At 44.7% G+C, this 26,787-nt stretch overlaps 3 protein-coding genes across 3 annotated transcripts; 1 reads left to right on the top strand and 2 right to left on the bottom strand.

Moving 5' to 3' along the window:
- LOC123491223 (THO complex subunit 6 homolog) lies at positions 1-7,046 on the bottom strand. The gene is made up of 13 exons (XM_045221354.1): positions 6,935-7,046; positions 6,498-6,589; positions 6,205-6,269; positions 5,888-5,991; positions 5,725-5,762; positions 5,512-5,560; positions 5,135-5,206; positions 4,817-4,919; positions 4,630-4,679; positions 1,267-1,329; positions 779-889; positions 538-666; positions 1-247 (listed from the first exon to the last, which is right to left on the bottom strand). The coding sequence occupies exons 1-13, from the start codon at positions 6,947-6,949 to the stop codon at positions 167-169; spliced, it is 972 nt and encodes a 323-aa protein (XP_045077289.1). The 5' UTR covers positions 6,950-7,046; the 3' UTR covers positions 1-166.
- Positions 7,047-8,887: 1,841 nt separating this feature from the next.
- Positions 8,888-25,302, bottom strand: LOC123491178 (serine/arginine repetitive matrix protein 2-like). Its single transcript, XM_045221032.1, has 14 exons — positions 25,102-25,302; positions 23,612-23,866; positions 22,948-23,043; positions 14,934-15,119; positions 14,714-14,800; positions 14,542-14,604; positions 14,085-14,177; positions 13,888-14,001; positions 13,521-13,659; positions 11,405-13,350; positions 10,481-11,209; positions 10,268-10,351; positions 9,929-10,036; positions 8,888-9,594 (listed from the first exon to the last, which is right to left on the bottom strand). The coding sequence occupies exons 2-14, from the start codon at positions 23,857-23,859 to the stop codon at positions 9,540-9,542; spliced, it is 3,948 nt and encodes a 1,315-aa protein (XP_045076967.1). The 5' UTR covers positions 23,860-23,866; positions 25,102-25,302; the 3' UTR covers positions 8,888-9,539.
- On the top strand, positions 15,874-17,938 carry LOC121542438 (E3 SUMO-protein ligase ZBED1-like). The gene is made up of 3 exons (XM_045221348.1): positions 15,874-16,201; positions 16,695-17,323; positions 17,408-17,938. The coding sequence occupies exons 1-3, from the start codon at positions 15,916-15,918 to the stop codon at positions 17,711-17,713; spliced, it is 1,221 nt and encodes a 406-aa protein (XP_045077283.1). The 5' UTR covers positions 15,874-15,915; the 3' UTR covers positions 17,714-17,938.
- Positions 25,303-26,787: the final 1,485 nt, after the last annotated feature.

Here is a 26,787-nt window from a genome sequence, read left to right as displayed (position 1 = left end):
TGGAAAAGTGATCAAAATATTTTATTATCATAAAAAACATCAGGATGAATCCTGGAATGGGCGTCCTTTGGACAAGAGAGGCATGCGTTTTATGTACAGAATTGTGTAGTACAATTAATCAAGACATACCACATTATGAGCTTAAAATCGGGTTATATGTGTGTCCTCAGAAAGACAGCGAGAAGGTTCTGTAGGACAGGTTGGTGAATACGTCTATCTGGTGACTGCTTCCACCTACTGTCAGCACCTGGAACAGCAAAGACAACAGAAGACAACATGTACTGAGGCGTCGATGTGATGTGGACAAAACAATTTATTACATTTTAGTCATTAGTATACTTTTTTCGTACTGGTATCCCTTGGTAATCGAACCTACAAACCTGGCGTTGCAAGGGCCACGCTCTACCAACTGAGCCACACAGGATTTATGAACGAGAACAGGAAGACAACAAGGGCGATGAGCGAAGGAGGACATTTAACCTGAGGGGTTGGATGAGTAATATAGAGTGTTCAGATGGTCTGTCTAACGACTCTCACCCTGTGTTCAGTGCTGTTGAGGTTCAGTGCCAGCGTGTTGAGGGAGTGGGGGGTGCAGGGGATCTGAGCCTTTACCTCTCCCCCCAGGAGACAGTGGGACACACACTGGCCTTCACCCACCGACAAGATCTACAGGCGGGGGGGAGAGGTCACAAATACACACACTGAGAGGAAGAAAAACCCATAAACTCTCTTTCTCCCTTCCTACACACAGTCTGACCCACCAACACTCTTGTCTCACCATGTCCTGGTAAAAGTTGGCTTGTCGCTGGCATCCGGAGAGAGGGAAGATGGAGGTGGGTGACATGGAGCGGAGGTGCCACAGAGAGAGGGATGGGCCTCCTCCACAGAGCTGGTGGGGAAGAATAAGGGACAGGGGTTAGGGAGAATTATTTAATTACATTAAAGGAGATCAAATTGCAGGAGGAAATGCTGAGTAATGTTACAGTATCTGCATTGGGGAAAAAAACATTTCAGGCATCTCGACTTTTTTTCCTGAAGGAGTAAAAGATAACAGCGCGAGACATTCCACAGGTGGAGTCGACCTTGGCGACTGCTCTAATATAACGCCACGGCAACCACACTGATAACAACATAAGTGCCGCATTTCAGGCTGAGGTACTGAACAAGTCTGGACAATGTCTAGAAAGATAGAGCTCATCCTATGGGGAAGGGACTGTTAATGGAGAAGGAAAAAACAACTAAACACAAGGGCTGCCCTTTCCTCACCATCCAATCAGAGTCGGTTGTCAGGCAGCTGATCCACTTGCCATATTGGGGGCGGGCACAGTCCTAGGAAGAGAGAGAGGGCGTGAGACAGAGAAGTGAGAGAGTAGTTTCATGTGTATTTTGTTCCGCAACCTGCAGAAAGGTGCCATATAATAGGGATGTCAAATGTTCAGCCTGCTGCACAGGCCCTATGAACACTCTAGTTTAGACCGCCTGTCTGGTTAAATTGTGTTTAGGAGCATTTTTTAATCTCTAAATGGTTAAACTAGTGAGAAATGTGTGATAATTGAAAAAATCTGTTAGTTTGCTTAAATTTACTATCATCTTAAATTAAGATAATTATTTTGCCATCTCTAATTAAAGTCTATTATACAATTTCCATGATATGGACAGTATGTGTGTTACTACATTACACAAGCTAACGTTTTGACCACATCGAATTGGGGGGGGGAATTACCTATCCTTTTACCTCAGATTGGTGATGTTAGTATAAAAGTTTATATTCAACACGATGACAAAAGTTCAATTGCAGTTTTGTACTGTAGATTATATCATCAGGGTCGCAGGATTTAGAAGGCAGCCATCATTTTCTTTCTCAAATGTCATGGATAATTTGGGGGTTCTCTCTATAAAAGACGCTAGCAGCACACCAATACACAGACTTAAATAGCAACCAACCGTTGTCACTGTTGATATCCTATGGAGGGTCGTGATTAGTTGAAAGTGTTTTTTCCCCTTCTCCATGATGGCAGCCTCCCGAAATATATATAGAAGCCATCTACAAATTCTCATCTAACCAACAACGTATAGGTTATTCCAAGTTTCCATGTGGCCTTTGAAGTGTTAGTTTAAACAGCGCTACACCCAACGTTTTCTATTGATTTCAGCGTGATATCGATGGAAGTGATTAACAAAAAAGTATTGCATTACACTTATCACGTTGGCGACTCACTTGCATCAAAATACAACTTCAAAATGTAGCAGTATTCTACAAATTGTCCTCTAACCAGTGATGTACACATTATTTCCAGATTCCGTGTGGTTTTTGAGCTGTGTTAGTTTTAACAGGACATTCAGCATTACTATTACATTTTAGTCATCAAGAGCAGACGCTCTTATCCAGAGTGACTTACAGTAGTGTGTGCAAACATTTTCGTACTGGTCCCCCATGGGAATTGAGCCCACAACCCTGGCGTTGGAAGCGCTATGCTCTACCAACAACCTCATCTCCCTCCTCTCGCGCAATTCATTTCAACGTGATAATCGATAGGAGTGATTGACAAAACAGTGTACAGTCGTGGTCAAAACTTTTGAGAATGACACAAGTATTGGTCTTCACAAAGTTTGCTGCTTCAGTGTTTTTAGATATTTTTGTCAGATGTTACTATGGTATACTGAAGTATAATTACAAGCATTCCATAAGTGTCAAAGGCTTTTATTGACAATTACGTGAAGTTTATGCAAAGAGTCAATATTTGCAGTGTTGACCCTTCTTTTTCAAGACCTCTGCAATCCGCCCTGGCATGCTGTCAATTAACTTCTGGGCCACATCCTGACTGATGGCAGCCCATTCTTGCATAATCAATGCTTGGAGTTTGTCAGAATTTCTGGGTTGTTTGTTTGTCCACCCGCCTCTTGAGGATTGACCACAAGTTCTCAATGGGATTAAGGTCTGGGGAGTTTCCTGGCCATGGACCCAAAATGTCGATGCTTTGTTCCTCGAGCCACTTAGTTATCACTTTTGCCTTATGGCAAGGTGCTCCATCATGCTGGAAAAGGCATTGTTTGTCACCAAACTGTTCTTGGATGGTTGGGAAAAGTTGCTCTCGGGGGAGGTACCATTATTTATTCATGGCTGTGTTCTTAGGCAAAATTGTGAGTGAGTCCACTCCCTTGGCTGAGAAGCAACCCCACACATGAATGGTCTCAGGATGCTTTACTGTTGGCATGACACAGGACTGATGGTAGCGCTCACCTTGTCTTCAGCAGTCCAATCCCTGTACCTTTTGCAGAATATCAGTCTGTCCCTGATGTTTTTCCTGGAGAGAAGTGGCTTCTTTGCTGACCTTCTTGACACCAGGCCATCCTCCAAATGTCTTTGCCTCACTGTGCGTGCAGATGCACTCACACCTGCCTGCTGCCATTCCTGAGCAAGCTCTGCACTGGTGGTGCCCCGATCCCGCAGCTGAATCAACTTTAGGAGACGGTCCTGGCGCTTGCTGGACTTTCTTGGGCGCCCTGAAGCCTTCTTCACAACAATTGAACCACTCTCCTTGAAGTTCTCGATGATCCGATAAATGGTTGATTTAGGTGCAATCTTACTAGCAGCAATATCCTTGCCTGTGAAGCCCTTTTTGTGCAAAGCAATGATGACGGCACGTGTTTCCTTGCAGGTAACCATGGTTAACAGAGGAAGGACAATGATTTCAAGCACCACCCTCCTTTTAAAGCTTCCAGTCTGTTATTCTAACTCAATCAGCATGACAGAGTGATCTCCATTCTTGTCCTCATCAACACTCACCTGTGTTAACGAGAGAATCACTGACATGTGAGCTGGTCCTTTTGTGGCAGGGCTGAAATGCGTTGGAAATGTTTTTTTGGGGATTAAGTTCATTTTCATGGCAAAGAGGGACTTTGCAATTAATTGCAATTCATCTGATCACTCTTCATAACATTCTGGAATGCAAATTGCCATCATGAAAACTGAGGCAGCACACTTTGTGAAAATTAATGTGTCATTCTTAAAAATTTTGACCACGACTGTAGTTTGTCTGTCTGTTTTGGTGACCCATGTACCAAAATGCAACATTCCAAAATGTAGCCGACTGTGTTCTGCAGGTTTTCCTCTAACCAGTGATGTAAAAATATATCCAGTTTCCATGTGGTTTTTGAGCCTTGGTAGTTTCAACAGCGCATTTTCTCTCCCCCAAGTAATATGATTACCATTGTTGCACATGTATCTGTAGATAGTACATTTTTTGTTTAAGTTTTCAATAGATCACTGTTTCTGCATATTGATTATTGATTTTGACAATTTAAAACTTTTGACATTGTGCTATTTATTAATATGTCTTGTCAACAGGAAGCAACAACAGCATCATTTTCAACTTAAATTTTAGGAATATATCAATTGAACTTTCAACATTAATTTCCATTGGTATTGTACTTAAATCAGGTACAAAAATATGCTGTGATGTATTTATTTTGATGATAACAGAAATCACCAAAACAGGTTTGCCCTGCCTACATATAAACATGTTTTTGGTGAAACAAAATGACTTTTGCATTTATGAAAGATGCTACATTATAACTTCTGTACATATGGAGGGTAGGGGCAGGCACCCACCCATCCCAATACCTTACCTCATATTTGTAGACCTCAATGCAGTGCACGGATTGGCCGGTCCTGCAGTCTGGAGGAAGCGTTCAGAGAGTGAGATACATGACAACACTACAGTATAATGTAATACAGCCATGCATTGATTCCAAATGTGTCAGTCACTGACAGCGGAACCTGAGGCAGTGATGGGTTGATACATCCGTCACTCACCCCATATCCTGACAGCGCCGTCCTCACCCCCAGAGAGGATCTCTCCCTCCCTCTCTCTCACACTCAGACAGTGAATGTAGTCTGTATGACCCTGAAGAACTGACTGGGGGAGGGAGGGAGAGAGAGCAATAAAGAGATTGAACATAAAGGTTAAGTGTGGGATAGCGAGAGAGGGAGGGATGAAGAGAGAAAGAGAATTGGAAGAAAGAGGGGAAGAGAAATTAAAAGAGATGTAACAACAAATAATATTTATATCAATGTTCAACATCACATGGCTAAATCTTGAGACAGAATCGCAGCGATTAATATTTCTCAAACCTTAAAGACGCCACTTTCCAGATCCATTATGTGGATGTTATTGTCCCCTCCACCAATCACTAGACTGTTCTCCTGAGAGAGAGAGAGAGAGAGAGAGAGAGAGAGAGAGAGAGAGAGAGAGAGAGAGAGAGAGAGAGAGAGAGAGAGAGAGAGAGAGAGAGAGAGAGAGAGAGAGAGAGAGAGAGAGAGAGAGAGAGAGAGAGAGAGAGAGAGAGAGAGAGAGAGAGAGAGAGAGAGAGAGAGAGAGAGAGAGAGAGAGAGAGAGAGAGAGAGAGAGAGAGAGAGAGATATATTACTCATATGACTCATGACATTAATTTAATAGAGAACTTGTCTCAGTGGAGTGAGGTACTTAATGAAAGTGTCTTTGTACTCACTGTGGGATTGACGGTCATGGCATTGATCTCTGGGATCTCCAGGCTGGATCTGCAAAGAGGAGCATTTATGAAACACACTTGTTGGCTACAAGCATCAGACAGCAAAGACAAACATCTGGAGATAAAATAACCAACACACATGTACACAGTCCACACACAGACACACTTTCTTGTGTTTTCTCAAAACAAACTTACGGCTGATTGGTGCCTTACTTGTAATTTGGCCTCCTTGTCCAAGCAGCCTTGGTATTCTGGGAGAGAGACACAAAGACTTGGTCCATGTCACATACCGTCATAGACTGTATAGAAATACATACTGTTCACAATAAACAGCCATTCATTTTGGTATGCTTGCTTTATCTTGTAACGGCCTTACCCGCTTGATAAGCTCCGCCCAGCTCCAGGCGCTGATCTCGCCATTGCCGGCACTCAGGAGGTGAGAGTCCGTGGAGAAGAGAGAGAAGACGGGCCCCTCATGAGCTGAGAGAGAATAAACGCATGAGGGGAAGAAAGACAGAGAAAGTTAAACAATAGAAGAGGGTTAAGAGGGGCAGCCTGGGAGAGACAGGTGTCCCACTTAATCTAGGGATGAAGGATGAGATACAGCATGTCTTGAAAGCTATTTCACACTGGTGTTCTACCATAAAGAAGCAAATAGAGAAGGTTTGAACACATCAACGGCAAGAGACTGACCAGTAAATGTGAGGATGGGTTTCTGGCTCAGATCTGTAGCATCTGGGCTAAGTGCTGAGGAGAGACTGGGGAAAATGATAACATGAACAGAATAGCATTTTACTGTAAAGAACCAACGTAAATAAGATACATGGGACTTGTGCGCCTCAGATAAAAATGTGCTTTATCCATTCAAACATTTAAATGACCAATATTTATTGCAGGACAGGCTGATTACATCATCTCTGTTTACATCATTGTATTTGGCACTAGTCAAAGTGCAAGCAGCCAGTAAACTGCATGTCTGGTCTCACCTGAACACCGCTATCTCGCCGTAGTTGTTGCCGGCGGCTAGGAAGCGACCACAGGGAGAGAAACTCTGGGAGAACACGGTCATGTGGAGTTGCTGGACGAAGAACACAGTGACACATAGCTAATGTAATTAAGATATCAGACTTATAAAAGCAATAGCAGCATTTTAAAACATATTGAATGGGCATGATACAGCTAGCTAGATGTTTAACGTTACAGTAACATTAACTAACAAATGTAGCTAGACAGATGACTAATAACATATGTATGTAAGCGTTCATGTAACTAGTGCAAACGAACTAACTAGCTACGATCACATTGCTAGCAATCGTGTTACTTCGCTATCTGAGCAGGCGTCTTGATTACCGTTGATTACATTACTATTCCTGATATGTTCAGAAGAGAATAGTGTAAATGCATAGTTGGTAGAAACTGTTACCTCGACAGGACCCATTGTGCAGACGAATATACAGTTTTAAGCGTTAGAAAATATAAATATTGTTGAGCTCAACTTCTGTTCGCGAATTTCGTGTTTCCCATTTAAACCAAACAGTCGCCAGAATATGACGTCAGAGCACATTTTACAAGCATTCTGGGACATGACGTCACTGAATCCACAGATAGAACAATGAGACAGATCTTTCACCGGATGTATAAATGTGAAGCATCCCGTTGGCGTTTCCACTCACTACCAAATATGGTGATGAGAGGAAGCCCAGTGGCCGGCAGTGGGAGAAGATAGAGCGAGATGGATTTTGGTCGACATTCTGCTAATTTTCTTATCGGTTAAACATTTAATCAGTTTTCTGTTTCCAAAACTAGAATATGTAACAAACAAAGTGGACTGCGTTTTGTAGACTTTACCCTTAGCCAAAGTTTCTAAAAATGGCTTTGTTTAGGAGTGCAAGGGCGAATTGAGTTATTCCACACATGCACTTCACATAGTAGACGTTCCCTTCTTCTTCAATGAGGTTTAACGGCGGTTGGCATCCAATTTGTTGCATTACCGCCACCTACTACATTGGAGTACAACTCCCTCATATTTTGCTTGAAAAATACAATAAAAAAATACCCTACCATCTAACACTACACTCACAAATTCAAAATTATTATTCATAATTAACACCACCCTTCTCCACTATTTAAATATATTCATTCCTACCTCATGCCCTCAACCTGAAATGATGGGACATCACCGCTTAACACTCCCTGTAACTCTTCTGATGTCAAGTCTCGCACACCCAAATACCTCTCTGCAGCTGCCACCACAACCTCAATTTTCTTTGACTTACGTTCCATCCCTGCAGTACAATTAATAACCATTGCTATAAACGCTAAAAATCCAATCTTACTGAAACACTTGTTGGCCTATCCCTCTGTACTGGTACATATCTACTACTCTCACCACTCCCCCCCCTTTGACCCCTCTTCCTCTACTTTCTTCACTGCCTTCGCATATGACAACTTCACTACTCTTACCCTGGAAACCTCAACCTGCTTCTCTCGCACGGGACATTTCTGATCCCCAGCCCCATGGCCACCCCTACAATTAGCACATACCACTACTTTCCCCAATGCTACACATTCCTTTGTCTCATGCCCTTCTGCACACTTCTCACACCTTGGAACCTCCCTCCTACATACTGCTGCCACATGCCCATAAGTTTGACACCTGCAACATCGTAATGTATTCAGCACATAAGCTCGTACAGGATAACTTATATATCCTAACTTCACTTTTTCAGGCAAAGACTTAACTTCAAAACTCAAAAGAACAGACAATGACTTGTTTCCCCACTCTAGCCACCCTGTTTGCGTCACACCAAACGACGAGCATCACAAACACCGGGAAACTTCCCCTTCAGTTGGTCCACTTTTACATTTACTGCTTCCCCAGTAATCACTCCTTTCAATGGCGCCCTTTTCTTGAGAGCGAAACAATTCACAATTCTTTCCCCCATTTGTTAAACTCTGAGTGCCTTCTCCCTCTGCCCAACAGAAACACGTTCCCTAACGGAAATATGCAAATAAATGCTAAAACACGCCAATAGGCTCTCATTAGCTCGTGCTTGGCTCTGCCTCCTTGCTTGTTCTGCCCACTATGATTGATTTGCTCCCATTGGAAACGACAGGCTCTGGTCTATCTTGGGTTAGTTATAAAAAATCTTTGTAGAGGCTGTGGTCGCACCAGAAATACTATAAGAAAGAAGTTGCATTTACTCTTGAACCATCAGTAGCTAGGTTTACATCCAATTGGCAACAGATTTTTATGAGAATGTTCTAAAATCCGCATAAAAACAAAACGGTAACTGGCACGAGATTTTAGATCTAGGTTGCGGAGATGACTTACAAATGATTGCATGGTTGAAAATCAAATCACAGCCAACACAAATGAAGATACAACTTTTTATTATCATTCATTATTTTCACAAAGAGAAACAAACCAAGAGTTGCAGTTTCTAATCAACATACATGGAAACAGCACGTAATCCATTCGGCGATAACCAAAATACAGATGGGTCATATCTACATGTAGAATAACGCGCAAATACAGAGGGGCAGAAAAAGCGCAGTGAACGTTACTTTGTTGTTTTTAGATAATTTAATAGGACTGTGTGCGTGTGCACACGCTGTGTGTGTTTTGAGTCTGTAATGCTTCGCTCCAGTCTGTATGGGTCTGCACAGATGTTACTGTGCTTAACTTTTCTGTAACGGACTCTCCTTCACCAACCATTTAGTTACATTTCTTCCTTACAGTACAGCATAAAACAAAATGTACAGAAACCCTTGACTAAAAGCAGACCTCGTGGTCTCTGTTGGGTTTCAAATTCTGCCTACCTTCTTTTCCTGTGGCGCTATCCTCATGCCACAGAATCAACAACAAAGCTTAATTCACTCAGTCATTCACAGATCAAATGTCCTCAACTACCCCTCCCTTTAATATCCAAATGGTACAGTCCAGTTCAAACCAGGCCAGAAGTGTTTGGGAAAAACCTGAGGATCGAGGGGGAGGGAAAGTGGCAGTTACATTTCAGAGTGAAGGATCATTTTCTTCTCCTACTGCTTGGAGATCGGCTTGGGGACTGTCTGCTGCCACTCCTAGAAAAGAGAGAGGGAAAATAACCAAATAAATCGGTACAGACAACGCCACAATCATGATTGACATACAGTAGTTGCTAGAATAGTTTGTTTACATTTTAGTCATTTAGCAGATGTTCTTATACAGAGTGACTGACAATTAGTGTATTCATTTTAAGATGGCTAGGTGAGAATCAGTTGTAGCAAGTATATTTTCCCTCAATTAAACATTAACATGTACTTATTTCTCAAAACCTGTACCTTCTGTTGGAGTCAATCATTTTAAAGATGAGCTGATTTGTCCTATAGGAACACAAACATATTTTGCCTTCAAATTGCCTAGTTGGCTACTGACCTGCGGGTGGGTGGGGAATGTGCAGGTCGCCTCTGTCTGGGTGGAGAGTAGCTGAGGGAACGAGAGTCTCTCAGCGAATCAGCTGGCACTCTGTGAGGTCGCGCCAGGCTGGAAGAGACAATGACAGAGGTGTCCAATGTCAAAGATCAACTGGTTCCTGTATGTTACAGAAATATTCCAGACTTCTGTAATAACATTACTTCAATTAGATGTACATCATAACGAGAAGCATTACAGTATAGGAGTTCTGGGTCACGAATCAATGGAAATAATAGATCTGTAACAAATTGTTAACATTATGTCAGCATCAATTCTGGTGGTCCTAGTCTTTTTGGTTACCTCTTTTTCTTGTCTTCCTTCTCGCTTTCAGAAGAGGATGAGGAGGAGGAGGAAGAGCTATGGGCAGCCGCTATCCTGGCATCTCTGGGAGAGAGAGAGAGAGCAGGGGGACATTGTAAAGAGAGCTCTATTTAGGGCATTTCTATCCGCAATGTTCAATATATGGTGATCCAAATGTAAAACACATGTCAATCATTTAACACTCCTCCTTACCCTTTTCCCTGCTCTGTCTCAGAGTCAGAACTGTCTGATGAAGACGAGGAGGAAGTTGACGAGGAGGAGGAAGATGATGAAGAGCTGGGGCTACCCATCTTTCCTTTCTTGTTCTCTTTGGCTCCCTTCTCGCTCACACAGTTCTCAGTCCTGACTGGTCGGTCTGTGGGGTGGGCAGCGCCGCGCGAGGGGAGCACCGCAGGTGATTGGGTCCTCGAGGTGCCTCGTAGAGAGACTCTGGTCTCTGAATGACTGAGGGCCTGGGGCGACCTGGAGCGGGGAGGGTCAGAGTGCTGTATTTCTTTGGGGTGGGCTCTGATTTCTGATTGGCTGGGAAGGGGACTGGTCTCCTTGGAGGGGAGCGGTGAGGGGATGGAACGAGCCTTCCTTCCTCTGTCTCCCCCTTTCTCTCGCTCCTCTCTATCACTTCTTCCATCTTTCTCTGCCGTTGGTTTCATCCCTTTTTCTGCAGTCGTCTCCTTCCTCTCTCGGGCCGGAGAGGGGGATGAGGAAGAAGAACCGGAAGAGGACGAGGCAGAGCGACGGGGCGGGGGGACCTCTTTAAGAGGTTGGCGCTCTCGCCTATCTTGCTCTTTTTCACGTTCCCGCTCTTTTCCCCTCGCTCTCTCCAGCTCTCTATTCTTCTCTCTCTCCTGGTCTCTCTGCCTTTCTCTGGATAGCGAGTGGCTGCTTCTCCTTTGTCGAATGGGAGAGTGGGATCGCCGGGACCTGAGGGACGAGAAAAATACACCAATTAAATAAACAATTCAGAATCTGGTTTGGCATTCTGAGGTCTTCGCAGATTTCAATTGAGTTATTTTTGATTAATGTACACAGGAAGTTGTTCCACTGTGTGTGATGTTTGATTGATGTGTGTATAGTTGAGTTGCGTTTGATTTGGTGTGAATAGGTCCGGGTTCCTACCTGTAGAGGGGGCTGCGTCTTCTGGGGCTCCTCGACCTGCTCCTCCTGGCTCCTCTGTCTCTGGAGCGATCCCTCCCTCCTCTATCCCTCGCTCTCTGCCTCTCTCGGTTGTGCTCTGGCTCCCGGCTGCGGCTCCGCCGTGGGGCGTAGTGGCGAGTCGGGGAGCGGGACAGAGGGGAGGCTCTCCGGGTGGCGGCTTGTCGTCGGGGGCTGGAGGAGCGAGTGGGGGGGTCCTGGTACTGCCGTGGGGGGGTGCGGCGAGGGGGGGAGGGCCGTGGGACAACTGCTGCGGGGGCTTTCGGAGAAGGCGCCCTCCTCCTCTCCCACTCTCTCTCCTGTTCAGAGGGGCTGTACCTCTCTGCCCTCCTGGCCTGGCTCTTCACCCCTCCCTCTCTCTCTCTTTCCACTTCAGTGGGGGAGTACCTCTCACCTCCGCCTTGGGGGGCTCCTCTTCTGGGAGGAGAGGGTGGAGGGCTGGAGCTCTCTACCTCCGTGGGGCTGTACCTCTCCTGTCCCCTCCCTCGCTCCTTCTCTCCGTCTGTGGGGGGGTAGTGCTTGGCAGCAGGGGGCCGGTGGGAGGCAGCTGCTTTTTGGGGAGCAGGGGGCGGGTTTTCCCTTTCAGAGAGCGTGATCCTGTCCCCTCCTCCTCCCGTTCTCTCGCATTCCTTCTCTCTCCCTATAGCTCCCTGTCCGTCACTCTCTGAAGCGCTCTCTCTGCTCCCATTAGCCAGATACCTCTGGAAGGCGGCGCCTACAGCGGGAGGGGAGATGAGAGAGGGGAGGGCTTTTTTCGCTGGGCCGCTCTTCGCCACGGTTCCCTTTTTCTTCTCTCCCTCGTCATCGGAGGATGAGGAAGAAGAGGAGGATGATGATGAGCCGGAGGAGGATGAGGAAGATGAGGAAGAGCTGTTGCTGTCACTCCCGCTGCTACTGCTGCTCTCCTTCGCTTTCTCCTTCTCTCTTTCCTTTGCCCTCTCCAACTCCTTCTCTCGCTCCTTTTCCAGCAGGCTACGGTCTCTGTTCTCCCGCCTGTTGTCCTCCTCCGTTTGTCTTTTTCTTTCCCTCTCTACTGCCCCCCTCTCTCTGTCCCTCCTCTCCCCCTCACACTCTCGCTCCGCGCGGAGGTCTTCAGACAAACCGATAGACGGATGTTGTTGAGTAGAAGAAGACAGTCTGCCAGACCTCTCTCGCGCTCTCCCTCCATCTCGGTCTCGCTCCCTCTCCTTTTCCCTTTCGCTCTCCCGCTTCCTCCGCTCCTCTTGTTTCTCCCTCTCTTTGTTCAATTCCCTCTGCCTCTCTTTACCCCTTTCCTCCGGTTTCCTCTCTTTCTCCCTCCTTGCCTCGCGCTCCCTTTCTTTCTGCCGTCCGTTGGTGAGAGGTGATTGAGGGACAGGGGATGTGGAGTCACGGGATGAGTTTCTACCCTTGCCTCCATCGCTTTTCCGACTAGGGGGAGATCCTTCTTTCTCCTTCCCTCTCCCCCTCTCTCTGTCAGCTGGGGCTCGGGGAGACACATTTCTTTCCTTTCCTCGCTCCCCCTCTCCACTCCTTCCTCTCCTTGCCCCCTCTCTTTCTGGAGATGGAGACAAGGAGTCGTCGTGTCTTTCTGGTTTGTCCTTCTTTCCGCTCCTCTGTTTCCTGGTGTCGGGTTGTTTCGGGGGTGGAGAGGGGGATGAAGAAGAGTCGTGTCTGCTCCTCTGCAGCATTGTTCTCTCCTTTCCTATCTCCTTCTCTCGCTCCCTCTCTCCACTTCTGGAGCGCCTGGCTTTCTCTCGTTCCGTTCGAGGAGGAGGAGAGGGGGACGAGGAGTCGTGTCTCTTTCTCGTAGGCTTCACTTTCTCACGCTCCTTCTCTCTTTCTTTCTCTTTGTCCTTCAGTCGCTCCTTTTCCCGTTCCCTGTCTGCCCTCGGTCGACGTTCAGGGGAGCTGGGATACCTGGGAGATCTCTGAGAGGGAGAGAAGGAAAAAGGAGGTAAGGAGAGTGAGGTGAGAGGGAAAAGGAGAATGAGCGAGAGTGCTGGAGGCTATTGATTATGCCCAATTGACACAAAACAGGATAGAAGGTTTTGAAATGGTAGAGGGAGCTGATCACCGGACCAATCACAGGTGGTCTTACCGCTCTGCCTCCCGGACGCTGTGGACTCCCATCCTCGCGACCACGCCCCCTCCTGTCAGGAGACAGCCCCTTTCTTCCCTCCTCTGCTCTCTTGACTGGCTGGTTCTGCTGCCTCTCTTTCAGCAGGGCAGGGGATTGGCTGATCAAATGGAGATATTGCATGAGAGATGGAATAACAGCATGGGGTGCAACTTAAAACTCTGCCTTGACTTTGAAGTTACTGAATTGAATGACTAGAATTGAGTAACTACGCGAGTAGGGTTGCACATTTTCTGTAACTTCGACGAGGATTTGTGGAAAACCTGGGAATTTAGGGTAAGTTACGAGTCTAAATTGTGAGTCATGACCTCTGGTGACCCGGAAGTACCTGTGAGCAGAGCTGGAGGACCCAGTCCTGTGGCGCCGTGTCTTACTCTGGGGCGGAGTCTCATTTTCACTTCTCTTGCGTTTCTTCTTGGATGCCTGCTTCTCGTCTGAGGAGCTGAGAGGGGGAACAAACAAAGTCTTTCAGTAAACACATACACACACACTCACACACAATGAACCACGTTATGTAGGACCCACCTCTCTTTGTCATCCTTTTCTTCTGACCCGTCCCTAGAACAGAGAACACAGAGTCTATGTTCATTAAGCTGAAAAAAGGTAAAGGCTCGCACAAATCACACCGATCGTGAATCTAGCGTTTGTCTGTCGATCGTTCAGCACACTTTGTTTTAGGGAACACCCGCTGTAGATGTAATTTTTCACATGATTCTACATGTAAAATCGGTGCACACTCGGTTCGCAAATTACGTTCAGAGTTGCTAAGTACTCTGGGCCAGCAAACTCTATTGGTGTATCTGAGCCCCAAGGAGTCCTCGCTAGCACAGGTGATCATCAAGCTGTAAGCATGCACATCCTTCAAACAAGAGGTTCTAATCCACTACAAGTTAGATGTTCTGAAATAACAATATCAATGTTATGACACTACGCTGGACATGAAGTCCATTAACTGACAGCAAAATGAAAAACAAATGGAAACCTTTTCTTTTTCTTCTTCTTAGTTTTCTTCACCCGTCTAGGAGAGGGGGAGGGGCTCTCTGAGCTGAGGAGAGTAAAGTGATCTGTCAATCAAATAAGCTATGCATTCTTTTTACGCACGCACACAAAATAGGAGTGTCTCATTCCTTCATTCTTTCTCCCTCTTCTCTCACCTGTCTCTGTTCTTGTTTTTCTTCCTTTTCTTCTTGCGGCTCTGTTTTCGGGCCGGGGAGTCCGAGCCCTCTGACTCTTCTACCAGCCTGAGAGAGAGACGGAGAGGAAGAGCGAGAAGGTAAGTAACAGAGGGGATAAACAAAGGAAAACCAGAGTTCTATGAGTAAGGCTAGCTAGGAGAACCACACACACACACACACTTCTCCCCCCTTGACTCACACGTATTTCTGCTGCTGTTGCTTCTCCCTCTCCAGCCTCTCCTGCTCCCTCTTCTCCTTCTCTCGCTCCTTGCGCTCCGGGTGGAAGGAGGAGCCGTCTACGTAGTCCGTGGCGATGCCGAACGCCGCCCTTAGCCGGTCGTTCTTCTGCTGATTGGCTGCAGCCAGGGCGTGAGTCTCTGTCGCCCTGAGGGAGGGAGGGAGGGGGGGGCATTGTTCAATAGGTTCTATTATTGTCACGCTGGGTTACTCCCCAAAGAGTGGAACAGTGGTGTTTCACCACCTTGTAGGGCTGAACGATTAATTGCATTCGCGATAATATCGCGATTTGACTGAACGCGATTTTCTAATCGCAACGTGCGCGATTTGAGGTGGTCACGTGACGCGACTTTTCATGCTGTCCAGCGCAATGGCCTCTTGCTCGACGGAACAGTCAGAAACTGACACAGCTGATACTTTAATATCGAAGAGGAACAGCACGTCGGTGGTGTGGAACTATTTTGGTTTTAAAAAAGAAGATGCTGAGCAGCATCAGGTGTTGTGCAGAGCATGCCGTGCTCCGATTGCTACTTCACGGGGTAACACTACAAACCTGTTTCAGCACTTAAAAAAATACCACAAATCAATGCATGACAGTTGTATGACCAAAATGCCGAGCATCAGTGCGCGAGACAAGCCAAATACCTCAAGACAGGGATCACTGACAGAAATGTTCGAAAGTGTCACTCCGTATGAACGTAATTCAAAAGCGGCACGGAGAAATCACTCGGACAATAACCGAGTTCATAGCCAAAGATATGATGCCTCTCAGCACGGTGACCAAGCCTGGGTTCATGGCATTAATACATACGCTTGATAAACGTTACAGTATACCCTCCCGCACATACTTCAGTCAGACTGCCATACCGGAGCTGTACAAAAAGTGCAAAGAGAAAGTCGCCGCGGAACTTAAAACGGTGGAGTTTTTTGCTAGCACTACTGATATGTGGTCAAGCCGCACAGCTGAGCCGTACCAGAGTCTTACAGTCCATTTTATTGATGAAGATTTCAACCTCCGAGCTCGCTGCCTACAAACTACCTACTTCCCAGACGATCACACAGGGGAAAATATTGCAGCCGGCCTGAGAGAAGGGCTTGTCAGCTGGGATCTCCACGAGGAGAATCACGTCTGCATCACGACGGACAACGCGTCGAATATGGTGCTTGCTGCGCGGCTTAATGAATGGACGAGGCTCCAATGTTTTGGCCACAGATTACATCTTGCCATTGGTAAGTTATCGTGTGTGTGTGTGTGTGTGTGTGTGTGTGTGTGTGTTTGTGTGTGTGTGTGTGTGTGTGTGCGCGAGTGCGAGAGAGAGAGATGCGTCGATTAGTAAAGCTGAATATACAAATATATATAAATGATATTATATAAATCGGATGGGATTAAATAAATTCATACTTCCACTCCTTTTCTAATATGTAAATTCATTTTACTTGCTTATATCATATGTCTGTCTGTGGTGGAATGCCCACCTGCATTTTTTTTTCTTTTCTTGTTTTTGTTTTTTACATGTTTTTTTAGTGTTTATGAGAGAGAGAGAGAGAGAGAAAGAGAGAGAGAATTGACATGCAAATAAAGACCCTTTGAATTGAGAGAGAGAGAGGGGATGTGTTGTGGATGTGTGTATTTCAGAATTACAGCTAATTTGAGTGTGTAATAGTGAGAGCCTTGTATCAAAACTCAAATTGTGTGTAATACACTACTTTTTATTTCTTTTAGAAAATGCACTCAAAGATGACAGAGTGTCAAGGGCAACAGCACTGTGCAGGAAGCTGGTGGGGCACTTTTCCCACAGTTGGAAGAAGAAAGCAGCCCTGACGGAGGCACAGAGAGAGCTCAAACTCCCTGAGCACAACCTCATAACGGAGTGCCCAACAAGATGGGGTTCTAAAGAAATGATGATTGCCAGAGTGCTTGAACAGGCCAAAGCCATTTCTCAGGTATTGTCTGGAGATCGATATGCACGCTCCCTTATCCCAACCTGGCAGGATATTGACGTGTTGGAGTCGATTCACAAGGCACTGCATCCTCTACTGGAGTTTACTGATGCTCTTTCTGGAGAGGAGTATGTAAGCATCTCCTACCTCAAGCCAGTTCTCCACCTTTTTGCCACATCAGTCCTGGCTGAAGATGCTGAGGACACTGACCTGACTAAATCAATAAAAACCAAAGTCCTAGCATACCTCAATAACAAATATGGAGACCCAAACATCCAGGAGCTTTTGGATGTTGCCTGTTTCCTGGACCCTAGGTTCAAAATACAGTACATCAGTACAGACAACATCCCTGCTATCAAGACTCGTCTGAAGACAGAGATAGTAGACTTGGCACAACGTACATATCATTGGGTAAATAATTATGTATTTCACAAAAACAAAAATTTTCTGTAAAATCTAACTGGAAAACTAATGGCTGTTGTTTTCATCTAATAGGAGAAGAGGTCTCGTACTGAAACTGTTCAGATGCCTCAAAGTGCACAGTCCTTGGGGGAAAAGACGAAGAGGTCTCTTGGCAGTTTTTTCAAGACCAGTTCAGCCTCTCCTTCTTTGCCTGTAAATCTTGAAGATGTCGCAGAGGCAGAGATAAACAATTACCTGATGACTCCTACCATTGATGGAGAAGATGATCCATTGGCTTGGTGGAGGGTGCACAAGATCAGCTACCCACAGTTGTGCACCATGGCACGCAAGTATCTTTGTGTACCTGCTACAAGCGCTCCCTCAGAGCGTCTTTTTTAGCACAGGAGGGAATATTGTGACTTGCACTCGCTCATCCTTGAAGCCAGAAAAAGTCAATATTCTGGTTTTCTTAGCAAAAAACCTGTGAGCCACTGAGAACAGAACTGTTGGATAAGTATGGCTGGCAGTGCCATACTCGTAGTGAACTTTAGTCTGTGTGGTGTGTTATTGTTGTGTACTTGAGATAAGTGAGGCTCATCTATTTTATATTATAATATTCAAATCGTTTATAAAAAATAGTTTGTCTAAATTAAAAGTGCATTTCTCATTTTTTATTTATAACTTTATTTACTTTGATTTTACAAAATATTTTCAAAGCAAATTCCTTGTTTCAGTTGTGTGAAATGTTACTGACTTGGGAGCAGTAAGATACATACAATTTAAAATTATTTTTTTCTTAAGACTGTACCTTTTGCACACAGTGTTTACAAAGTTCATGCCTTTGTTTAAATTATTTAAATGCACAGTGGCAAAGCCACAGATGTTTCTGTAATGAGCAGTTCAATAAAAATGTCATTTATTTCAAGTCATACATGTTTGAATTTAATTCTAACAAATAGACCCAGCCTATGGGAAAGAACATTTCACACTAAATGTATATACTATTGTGTTGGTCATATTTAAATCATTCATTATGTTTTGTAGGGGAAAAAGGATAAATAAATTAAATCGCATATTAAATCGCAATCGCAATATTGGGGGCAAAAAATCGCAATTAGATTATTTTCCAAAATCGTTCAGCCTTACCACCTTGTTCAATAGCCAGCAACTGTGGGAAGAGCCACGTCATCACGCAACAGACGTCATCAGAGCACGCAACAGAATAGTGTACTGCCTACACTTATTTTTATGAGATCGTTTTAATTAAATATGTTTTAAGTCATAGCTGAAGTTTGTATTGCTATTGATTCCGCGACGCGTCAGCCTTCACGGCTGGGACCGCAAGTTTGTGTCACTGATTCCAGTTAGCTGCTAGCCATCATGAAAATGGAACAGGCGAACATTAGCAGTGCTAGCCCACCAGTGTTTTCATCCACGGCTACAAATGCTTCTGGTGTGAAAGGATTTCAACACAATCACAAGATGAAGATAAGGTGGAACTGGAAAACGGACAGGGATTTGTCTGCCCTAAATGCACCACCATCAAGCATATTAGGGATGAGATCCTCCGGCTGTTAGCTCGGCTCCGAGATAATAAAAACCTGCTTTGTAAGTACACCAACCTTGCTGTAACCCAGACAAACCAAATCTCAGTTTTAAATGCCTCCTATAGCAAAGCTGTTGATGAGTCGGGCGGCGTTGATCTGTCCCAATCCAACGGACAGATGTTAAGCTCAACTCCGCAGCCCATGGGAGACTGGACACAGGCGTATGAGATCGGGGAGGCAGTCTGGCCACCCATCTGTCCAAAAAGACCTGATCCAGCTATCAAACAGCTTTGCCTCGCTTGAGACGGACCTAGCAGCCCCGGGAGTCAGCACGGATCCTGGGTGTATACTAACAGCCCTCCCCCACAGCAATCACAGTTCAGCAGGTCGTTTCCCCATCGGATTCCATCACTACCACAATCATTGTGGGCAGCTCGATGGTGAGAGAGTTTGGCCTGCCTATGGTCTGTGGACCGACTAAGGTCCACTGTTACCGAGGAGCCAGTGTCCATGACGTCAACGCTCTCCTGCCCACGGTTCTGGCCAACTACTCCAATATTGACACCGTCACTCACGTAGGTTTTAACGACCTTCGTTTTAGGCGATCTGAGGGAGGACTAGACTTTTTTTTTTTTTAAAGACCCTCGTTAGCACAGGGAAGATAATAATTATCTCTGGCCCCCTCCCGTGCTACCGAAGGGGCTTGGACCGTTTCAGCCGATGCTGCCTTAAACGAGTAACTGAAAAAACTTTGCAACGGCAGAAATGTCTCTGTGACAACTTTGATTTGCTGTGGGCGCAACCAGCACTTTTTAAAAGAGACGGGATTCACCCTAATCGCAGGGGTTCCAATTTCCAAACTGTTTTAGAGACTGACAGGTAGGGTCTGGTAGTGCTCCAGTTCTCCCTGTCAGAATAAGCAACAGAGGACTTGGAAACCATATCAACTCCTATAGAAATGGCACCTTAGTTATTGTAAACTAATTTATGTTATTTTGACTCTGCCTTCTAGTGAGTTTATACAAACTGTCATCTCCTACCATTCTGATAGATTGGAGTGTCAGAAAACACGGTTCTAATGTTAATAATTTGGTTGTTATTCCATTGGTTACCTCTAGGCAGATGCCCCAGGGGAAGAGTGGTCCACACTCATTGAATACGGCACTCTTAAATGTTAGCACAATCACTAGTAAAACCTCTTGTGAATTACCTAATTACTGAGCGCAAAGTTGATTGCATGTTTCTCACTGAAACATGGCTGTCTTCAGACTGTAGTGCCGCTCTTATTGAAGCCTCCCCCCGGACTACAGCTTTTCATAGGGAAAAAGGGTGGAGGGACAGCCTCTATTTTTAATAATGCTCTCAGCTGTAAGGACATTTCATTTGGTGACTTTGGGTCTTTTGAGAATCATGCTATACGGTTGAAATGTCAGCCACCAGTGCTGGCCATAACCCTGTATAGGACACCAAAGCATTGCCCCACTTTCTTTACCGAGTTCTATATTGTCCTTGAGAACTATGATAAAAATCAATGTGTTGGGTGATTTTAATATTCATGTTGACACAGATACCGACTCCAAGGCCATTGAATTTCTGAATATTTTGAGCTCTATGGACTTCATCCAACATATTACTGGGCCCACCCATAACCACGGCCATACTCTGGACCTGATTATTACCAAGGAGCCTTCTATTGACATATCCTCCATTGTTGATGTTGCTTTATCTGATCACCAGTGTATTTTTTACTACCTTGTTGCCCATAGCACAGGGTAATACTGAAGACATTAAGAAATACTATCTTACCTCTCTGAAGTTCCTACAGATTTTATTGAGTGTATGAACAATACTCCATCACCTATTCTGCCTTCCTCTTGTGATGATTTAGTTGATAACTTTAAAAGCAAATTAAGGGCAACCATTGATGCCATAGCTCCAGTAAAGTTCTAAAAGGCCACATCCAAACGGAGAGAGACGTGAGGAAACTAATAAATTAAAGAGAAATTGAAAAAAAGCCAGAGCAGAAGTGGAGAAAGTCAAAGTTGCAGGTCCATTATGATATTCTGAGAGAGCAACTTGGCATATATAACAAGGCAATTAGAAATGCCAGACGGGCTCATTTTTCTAAGTTGATCACTAATAATCAGAATAATTTGAGACTGCTGTTCTCAACCACTGATGGCCTGATAAATCATACCCCGCAAACCTGTGAACTTTCCTCCACATCAAAATGTAATGAGTTTGCAGCATATTTCAGAGATAACAAACATTAGGCTGGGTATCAGTCAAGCAAGACCTGATGAGAAGTTTGATGATATGTGCCCTAGCCTACCATGCAAAGGCACTATGGATTTACTTTCCCTGGTTGACACAGACATGCTCAGGAAAGTGGTATCAGAGCCTTCTACCTGTTTTCTCGATCCTATACCCACCACCTTCTTCAAAACAGTTTTTAATTGCATATCTGAAGAAGTGCAAGCTATTGTTAATCACTCCCTGTTCACAGGCACTTTCCAAACTGCACTAAAAGCTACTATGGTGAAACCCCTTCTGAAGAAAAGTAATCTAGATTCTTCAGCTCTTAGTAATTTTCAGCCAATCTCCAACCTTCCATTTTTAAACAAAATTCTGGAGAAATTGGTTTTCAACTGTATTTTTGAAAGATTTCAATCTGGTTTTCAGCACAGAGATAGCCTTAGTTAATGTGGTAAATTATCTTAGAGCCAACACAGATGCCAAACAGCTCTGTCCTTGTACTCTTGGATTTAAGTGCTGCATTCGACACTGTTGACCATGATGTCCTTCTGGTTTAGGACATATTTAACCGGTCGAGAGTTTTTAGTCACCCTTGGTGAACATAACTCAGAAAATACATATTACGTGGCATTCCACAAGGTTAGATTTTGGGTCCGGTACTGTTCAGTTGATATAGCGTTATCAGAAACCACAGCATTGATTTTCACTGCTACGCAGACGATACACAACTTTACATTTCTGTGTCACCAGAGGATTTTAGCTCCACGGATAAATTATTAGACTGTATTAGTGATTTAAATACTTGGATGGCTCACAACTTCCTCCAGCTAAATCAAGACAAGACCGAGGTACATATTGTTGGAGCCAAAGCACAGAGCGAGAATCTGGCTGCACATTTTAATTGTCAATAAAGATAAAATACCAGGTAAAAAACGTAGGCGTTATTTAAGATTATGAACTCAATTTCGAATCACACATCAGGAATGTGACCAAACTAGCTTTTTACCACCTGAGGAGCATTTCCAAGGTGCGGCCGTTTCTCTCTCAGGCTGATACAGAGAGACTCATCCATGCTTTTATTACAAGCAGGCTTGACAATTGTAATGCGCTCGTGTCTGGTCTACCCAAGAAAGCGATTGGTCAACTGCAAAACATATAGAATGCTGCAGCACGGGTACTGACCAAGACCAGACAGCACACATTACACTGGTTTTAAGGTCTCTGCACTGGTTGACTGTGAGTTTTAGAATTAATTTTAAGATTCTTCTATTGGTTTTTAAATCAATCCACGATTGTGCACCCCAACATGTCAGACATGCTTTTAAGTTATGTACCCAGTAGGTCCCTCAGGTCATCTGGCACTGGCCTTTTAACTATCCCAAAGCCTAGGAGCAAGAGGCATCCTTTAGTTACTATGCCCCCAGCCTCTGGAATAGCCTGCCAGAGAACCTGAGGGGGGCCTAAACTGTGGACATGTTTTCTTAAAACACACCTTTTTAGCTTTGCTTTTCCTTAAGAGTGCTTTTTAGTGGTTCAGTTTTTATTGATATTCTATTTATTGATATATTTTTTTCATGTTTTTATTTTTGTAAATATTTCATTGTTTTTATTAGTTTTTTCCTGTAAAGCACATTGTGTTGCATTCCATGTCTGAAATGTGCTGTATAAATTAAGCTTGATTTGATGTAAAAGGTTTGTGCAGCCATGCTGGTCTGTATTAGTTTGTGGTGGTCTGTAGTAGAAATGTCACTAGTCTGTAGTGATCACTAGATCTGGGGTGGTTTCACTAGTTTCATTACTCTATAGTGATCTGTGGTGGTGTGTACTTACGGTGGTCTCTCGGTGGGGGCTGAAGGCGGCTCCTGCTTCTCCTGCAGCATCATGCGGAAGCTGTTCACCTTCTCTTCAATCTCCTCAGCTGAGTACCTGTTAGTTAGATCAACAGTTAAGACACCTAACTCTCTCCTTCTGCACCCCATGTTTTCACCCTCCCATCCCATCCCCCTCGGAGAGGATTCGATTAAGATGGCCCGGCTGCCTGGAGTTTGCACCGGGTGAAAAGTGATTGCATTTGTTTTGGAGCCGGGTGCCCCAAGTTAAGTTGGTTAAGCATGTGCTGTAATGAGTAGGATTCTGTGTTCACATACGAAAATGATTGGTTTTGATAAAAAATGCTTAAATCTGCCTTCCTAATGGAAACTAGTTTGAAAATGTAAACATATATATTTTATGGAAAAGCGATGTATGTTTCTAAATAACGCAACATGCTGCATTGTTGACAATATGACAGACCGGTGCAGATTACTGATTTGAGCAGGGCACGCCTTCCTCACCGGCTTCATCCGGTCACGTGAGGGGCCATAGCCCAGTGCAACCCGGGCCAGCTTAATCAAATCCCCGCTCTTACCCCCTACTCTTTCCTCCTCTCTCTTACCCATCCCTCATCCCCCTCTCTTACACCTGCTCCTTTCATCCATCCCCCTCTCTCTCTTACCCCTGCTCCTCCATCATGTCCTGCAGCTCTGCACACTTGACCTCCAGCTGCCTCTTCCTCTGGTGCTCTAGGATCTCTGCGTTGGGCTGACGGTTCAGCTGGCTCTCCAGCCTCTCACGGTCCTTCTCGTCACGCTCGCCGCCACGCTCGTCCCGCGGACGCTTGGCCCGCACGCTCGACAGGTTGCGCTGCACATAGCCGTTGGTGCCGCTGCCTCGCGGCGTGGTCAGACCGATGCCGTTGTACATGGCTCCTCTGTGGAGACAGACAGGGAGGGAAAAGGACAAAGGTCAGATAAGTGTGAGTATTACAGCAATTGGGCCTGGACTGGTAGAGGGCAGGCCTATTTGTCAGTCCCGAACAGACCAGAATTGACAGCCTACAACCAGGTCACAAAAGTCAATCACATTGGGCTGGCAGACCTGGGATGGGGTCAATTCCATTTCAATTCCCACAACCCTGTTGTAAAACATGTTTGGCAATTGTATCTTAAGCCATCCACTCTGCACTATGGAGTTAGGCATGTCAATAAATACTAAATGGGAGTGAATTGGGTATGTACAATGCACAAATAGTTAATTATAACAACCCTCCCCTATACACCACATTGATGATAAACTCAGTTTATCAGTCCAAAAACCCCAAACACCTAGTTGGCAAGTTTGGGTCAATAATGTTTTTATTCAGGAAGTATTTATCTATGATCAACATTTGGAATTCAGTTTACTTGCTGAATAAAACATATAGCTAGCTACCTACAACAGTTAGCTTAGTAGAGCAGAATATAGATACCGATAGCTAGCTTTTGAACACACCACTATCTAGGTAACCAACTAGCTAGCTACTATACCAGGCCACAACACTACGCAGCAGGAAATAGACGAACAAGCCTAGCTAGCTAGTAGTAGGAGATTGGTCAGACGCTGAGATTGCTAAAGAAGCTAACTAGCTACGCACTAAACTAGTAGGGACAAATGACCGGCTAGTTCGGTCTACAATGAACCGTGCATAGCTAGCTAGCGAAATAACTAACGTTAGCGAACCAGCAGGCATTATGTCGAAATTAACTGTTAACTAACTAGCTAGGTGCACTTATAAAGATAACGTTTTGACGCACAGACTACTTTTATGCGCGCCATCACCCTCAGTGACCAGAAAAAGGAAAGAACCCGAGGCTTGGAACGAGCCCCCTGCCATTACGGGCCAAACTTTGGCCCAAAAGCGGCCTTCGATCTAGGCTAGCAACAAGCTAACTACCGAGCAATGCATACTTGTGGAATGCATCAAAACAATATAGGTAGTTAACGTTATTTGGACAGCAGTCAGGTCATTTTTTTTTGTTAACTAGATATCGAACTCGAAATATTTCAACCCCGCATGGTCGCTAGCAACTACCGTTACGTTAGCTAGCTAAGTTAACGTACAATGTTTCACAACTAGCAAGCCAATTTAGCATGCTAACCAGATAGCCAACGTTTAGCTAGCGTTACCTCTGAGTTCCCCGCGAACGGAGACAATGAAGGGAGCAAATACACGGGCAAAAGCCTAAATAAAACGACAATCGAAACAAAAGAAAATCTAATTCAAGTACTTCTTCGTAAAGCAAACACCTAGTGCCTGCGGATATCGTCACTGGTTAAACATCGGGGGGAAACCACGCGTGATGATGATGGCGACCCCAGACTCCGCGTCTAAACTACGTTTCCCATGAACACTTTTCTTCTTCTTCTTCTTCAAAGTTTTATGGCAGACTACACCTATTGGTGTAAACACTTTTCACCTTGTTGACTTGATGCCACAAGTAACAACAACCCTTAGTATGAGTTTATCTGCTGTATGAGTAGCCTCCTGTAGCTCAGTTCTTAGAGCATGGCGCTTGCAACGCCAGGGTTGTGGGTTCGATTCCCACGGGGGGCCAGTATGAAAAATGTATGCACTCACTAACTGTAAGTCGCTCTGGATGAGAGTGTCTGCTAAATGACTAAAATGTAAAAAAAAAATGTAATGTGAAGCAATTGAAATAAATGAATTAGGTCCTCTCTGTGGATTTCACATGACTGGGCAGGGACGCAGCCATGGGTGGGCCTGGGAGGGCATACTGTAGGCCCACCCAGTTGGGAACCAGGTCCACCCACTTGGGAGCCAGGCGCAGCCAATCAGAATGATTTTTCCCCCCACAAAAGGGCATTATTACAGACAGAAATACTCCTCAGCACAGGTGAAGAAGCCGGATGTGGAGGTCCTGGGCTGGCGTGGTTACATGTGGTCTGCGGTTGTGAGGCCGGTTGGATGTACTGCCAAATTCTCTAAAACAACATTGGAGGCGGCTTATGGTCGAGAAATGAACATTCAATTCTCTGGCAACCGCTCTGTTGGACATTCCTGCAGTCAGCATGCCAAGTGCACGCTCCCTCAAAACTTGAGACATCTGTGGCATTGTGTTGTGTGACAAAACTGCACATTTTAGAGTGGCCTTTTATTGTCCTCAGCACAAGGTGCACCTGTGTAATGATCATGCTGTTTAATCAGCTTCTTGATATGCCACAACTGTCAGGTGGATGGATTGGGACCAACACTTTACATGTTGCATTTATATTTTTGTTCAGTATAGTTCATTTAAAGGCACAATCTGTAATTTCAGCATTCCTGCCACCTTGTTTGCAATAAGGTAAATGATGGGGCTGGGGAAATTAAACCTATACTGTCAATTTCATAAGTAGACAACTATTTGCATATTACTGACAGTCCATGAGCTCAACATGATTATCCATATAATAACTAATTGACTCAGAATTCACAGTATTTTGCCTTTTTAAAAATCTGGCAACGTTTATATGATCCCTTCTCAAACAGTCCCATTTAAACAGTCACATTTAAACAGTCACATTTAAACAGTCACATTTATACATCAAGGTGATTAGCCAGCACTGGTGAGGGGTTGGTGTAGGGGTTTGCCGATGTGGGTGGGCATCTATTTTAATAAATCCATTGACTATACACCATCACAAAGAAACCCATTATACATTTGTTTAGGCAGAAAGAAACATTATGAAACTGAGAAAATGTATTTCAAAATAATATAATAGTAATTTTGAGTTTAATTATGTTACTGGTCTGTGCAGCCTATAGGCTACATGGCTGTGCCATGCAAATGCAATCAATAGTTTGTTATTTTG

Source organism: Coregonus clupeaformis, chromosome 7 (assembly GCF_020615455.1).
Source record: "Coregonus clupeaformis isolate EN_2021a chromosome 7, ASM2061545v1, whole genome shotgun sequence".
Lineage (NCBI taxonomy): Eukaryota > Metazoa > Chordata > Actinopteri > Salmoniformes > Salmonidae > Coregonus > Coregonus clupeaformis.
Note: the sequence above shows the minus strand (reverse complement) of the source record. Positions and strands in the feature narration are given on the sequence as shown.

Excerpts from the sequence above, each read along its gene's own strand:
- LOC123491178 (XM_045221032.1), bottom strand. The coding sequence starts at position 23,859 with ATGTACAACGGCATCGGTCTGACCACGCCGCGAGGCAGCGGCACCAAC. Across the intron at positions 23,044-23,611 it reads GACATGATGGAGGAGCAGGG|GTACTCAGCTGAGGAGATTG; the intron begins GTAAGAGAGAGA and ends TCTAACTAACAG. Across the intron at positions 14,801-14,933 it reads CAACAGCAGCAGAAATACGT|GCTGGTAGAAGAGTCAGAGG; the intron begins GTGAGTCAAGGG and ends TCTCTCTCTCAG.
- LOC121542438 (XM_045221348.1), top strand. The coding sequence starts at position 15,916 with ATGTGGTCAAGCCGCACAGCTGAGCCGTACCAGAGTCTTACAGTCCAT. Across the intron at positions 16,202-16,694 it reads CAGATTACATCTTGCCATTG|AAAATGCACTCAAAGATGAC; the intron begins GTAAGTTATCGT and ends TATTTCTTTTAG. Across the intron at positions 17,324-17,407 it reads CACAACGTACATATCATTGG|GAGAAGAGGTCTCGTACTGA; the intron begins GTAAATAATTAT and ends TTCATCTAATAG.
- LOC123491223 (XM_045221354.1), bottom strand. Across the intron at positions 5,561-5,724 it reads ACAAGGAGGCCAAATTACAA|ATCCAGCCTGGAGATCCCAG; the intron begins GTAAGGCACCAA and ends TCCTCTTTGCAG. Across the intron at positions 890-1,266 it reads CAACCGACTCTGATTGGATG|CTCTGTGGAGGAGGCCCATC; the intron begins GTGAGGAAAGGG and ends CTTCCCCACCAG.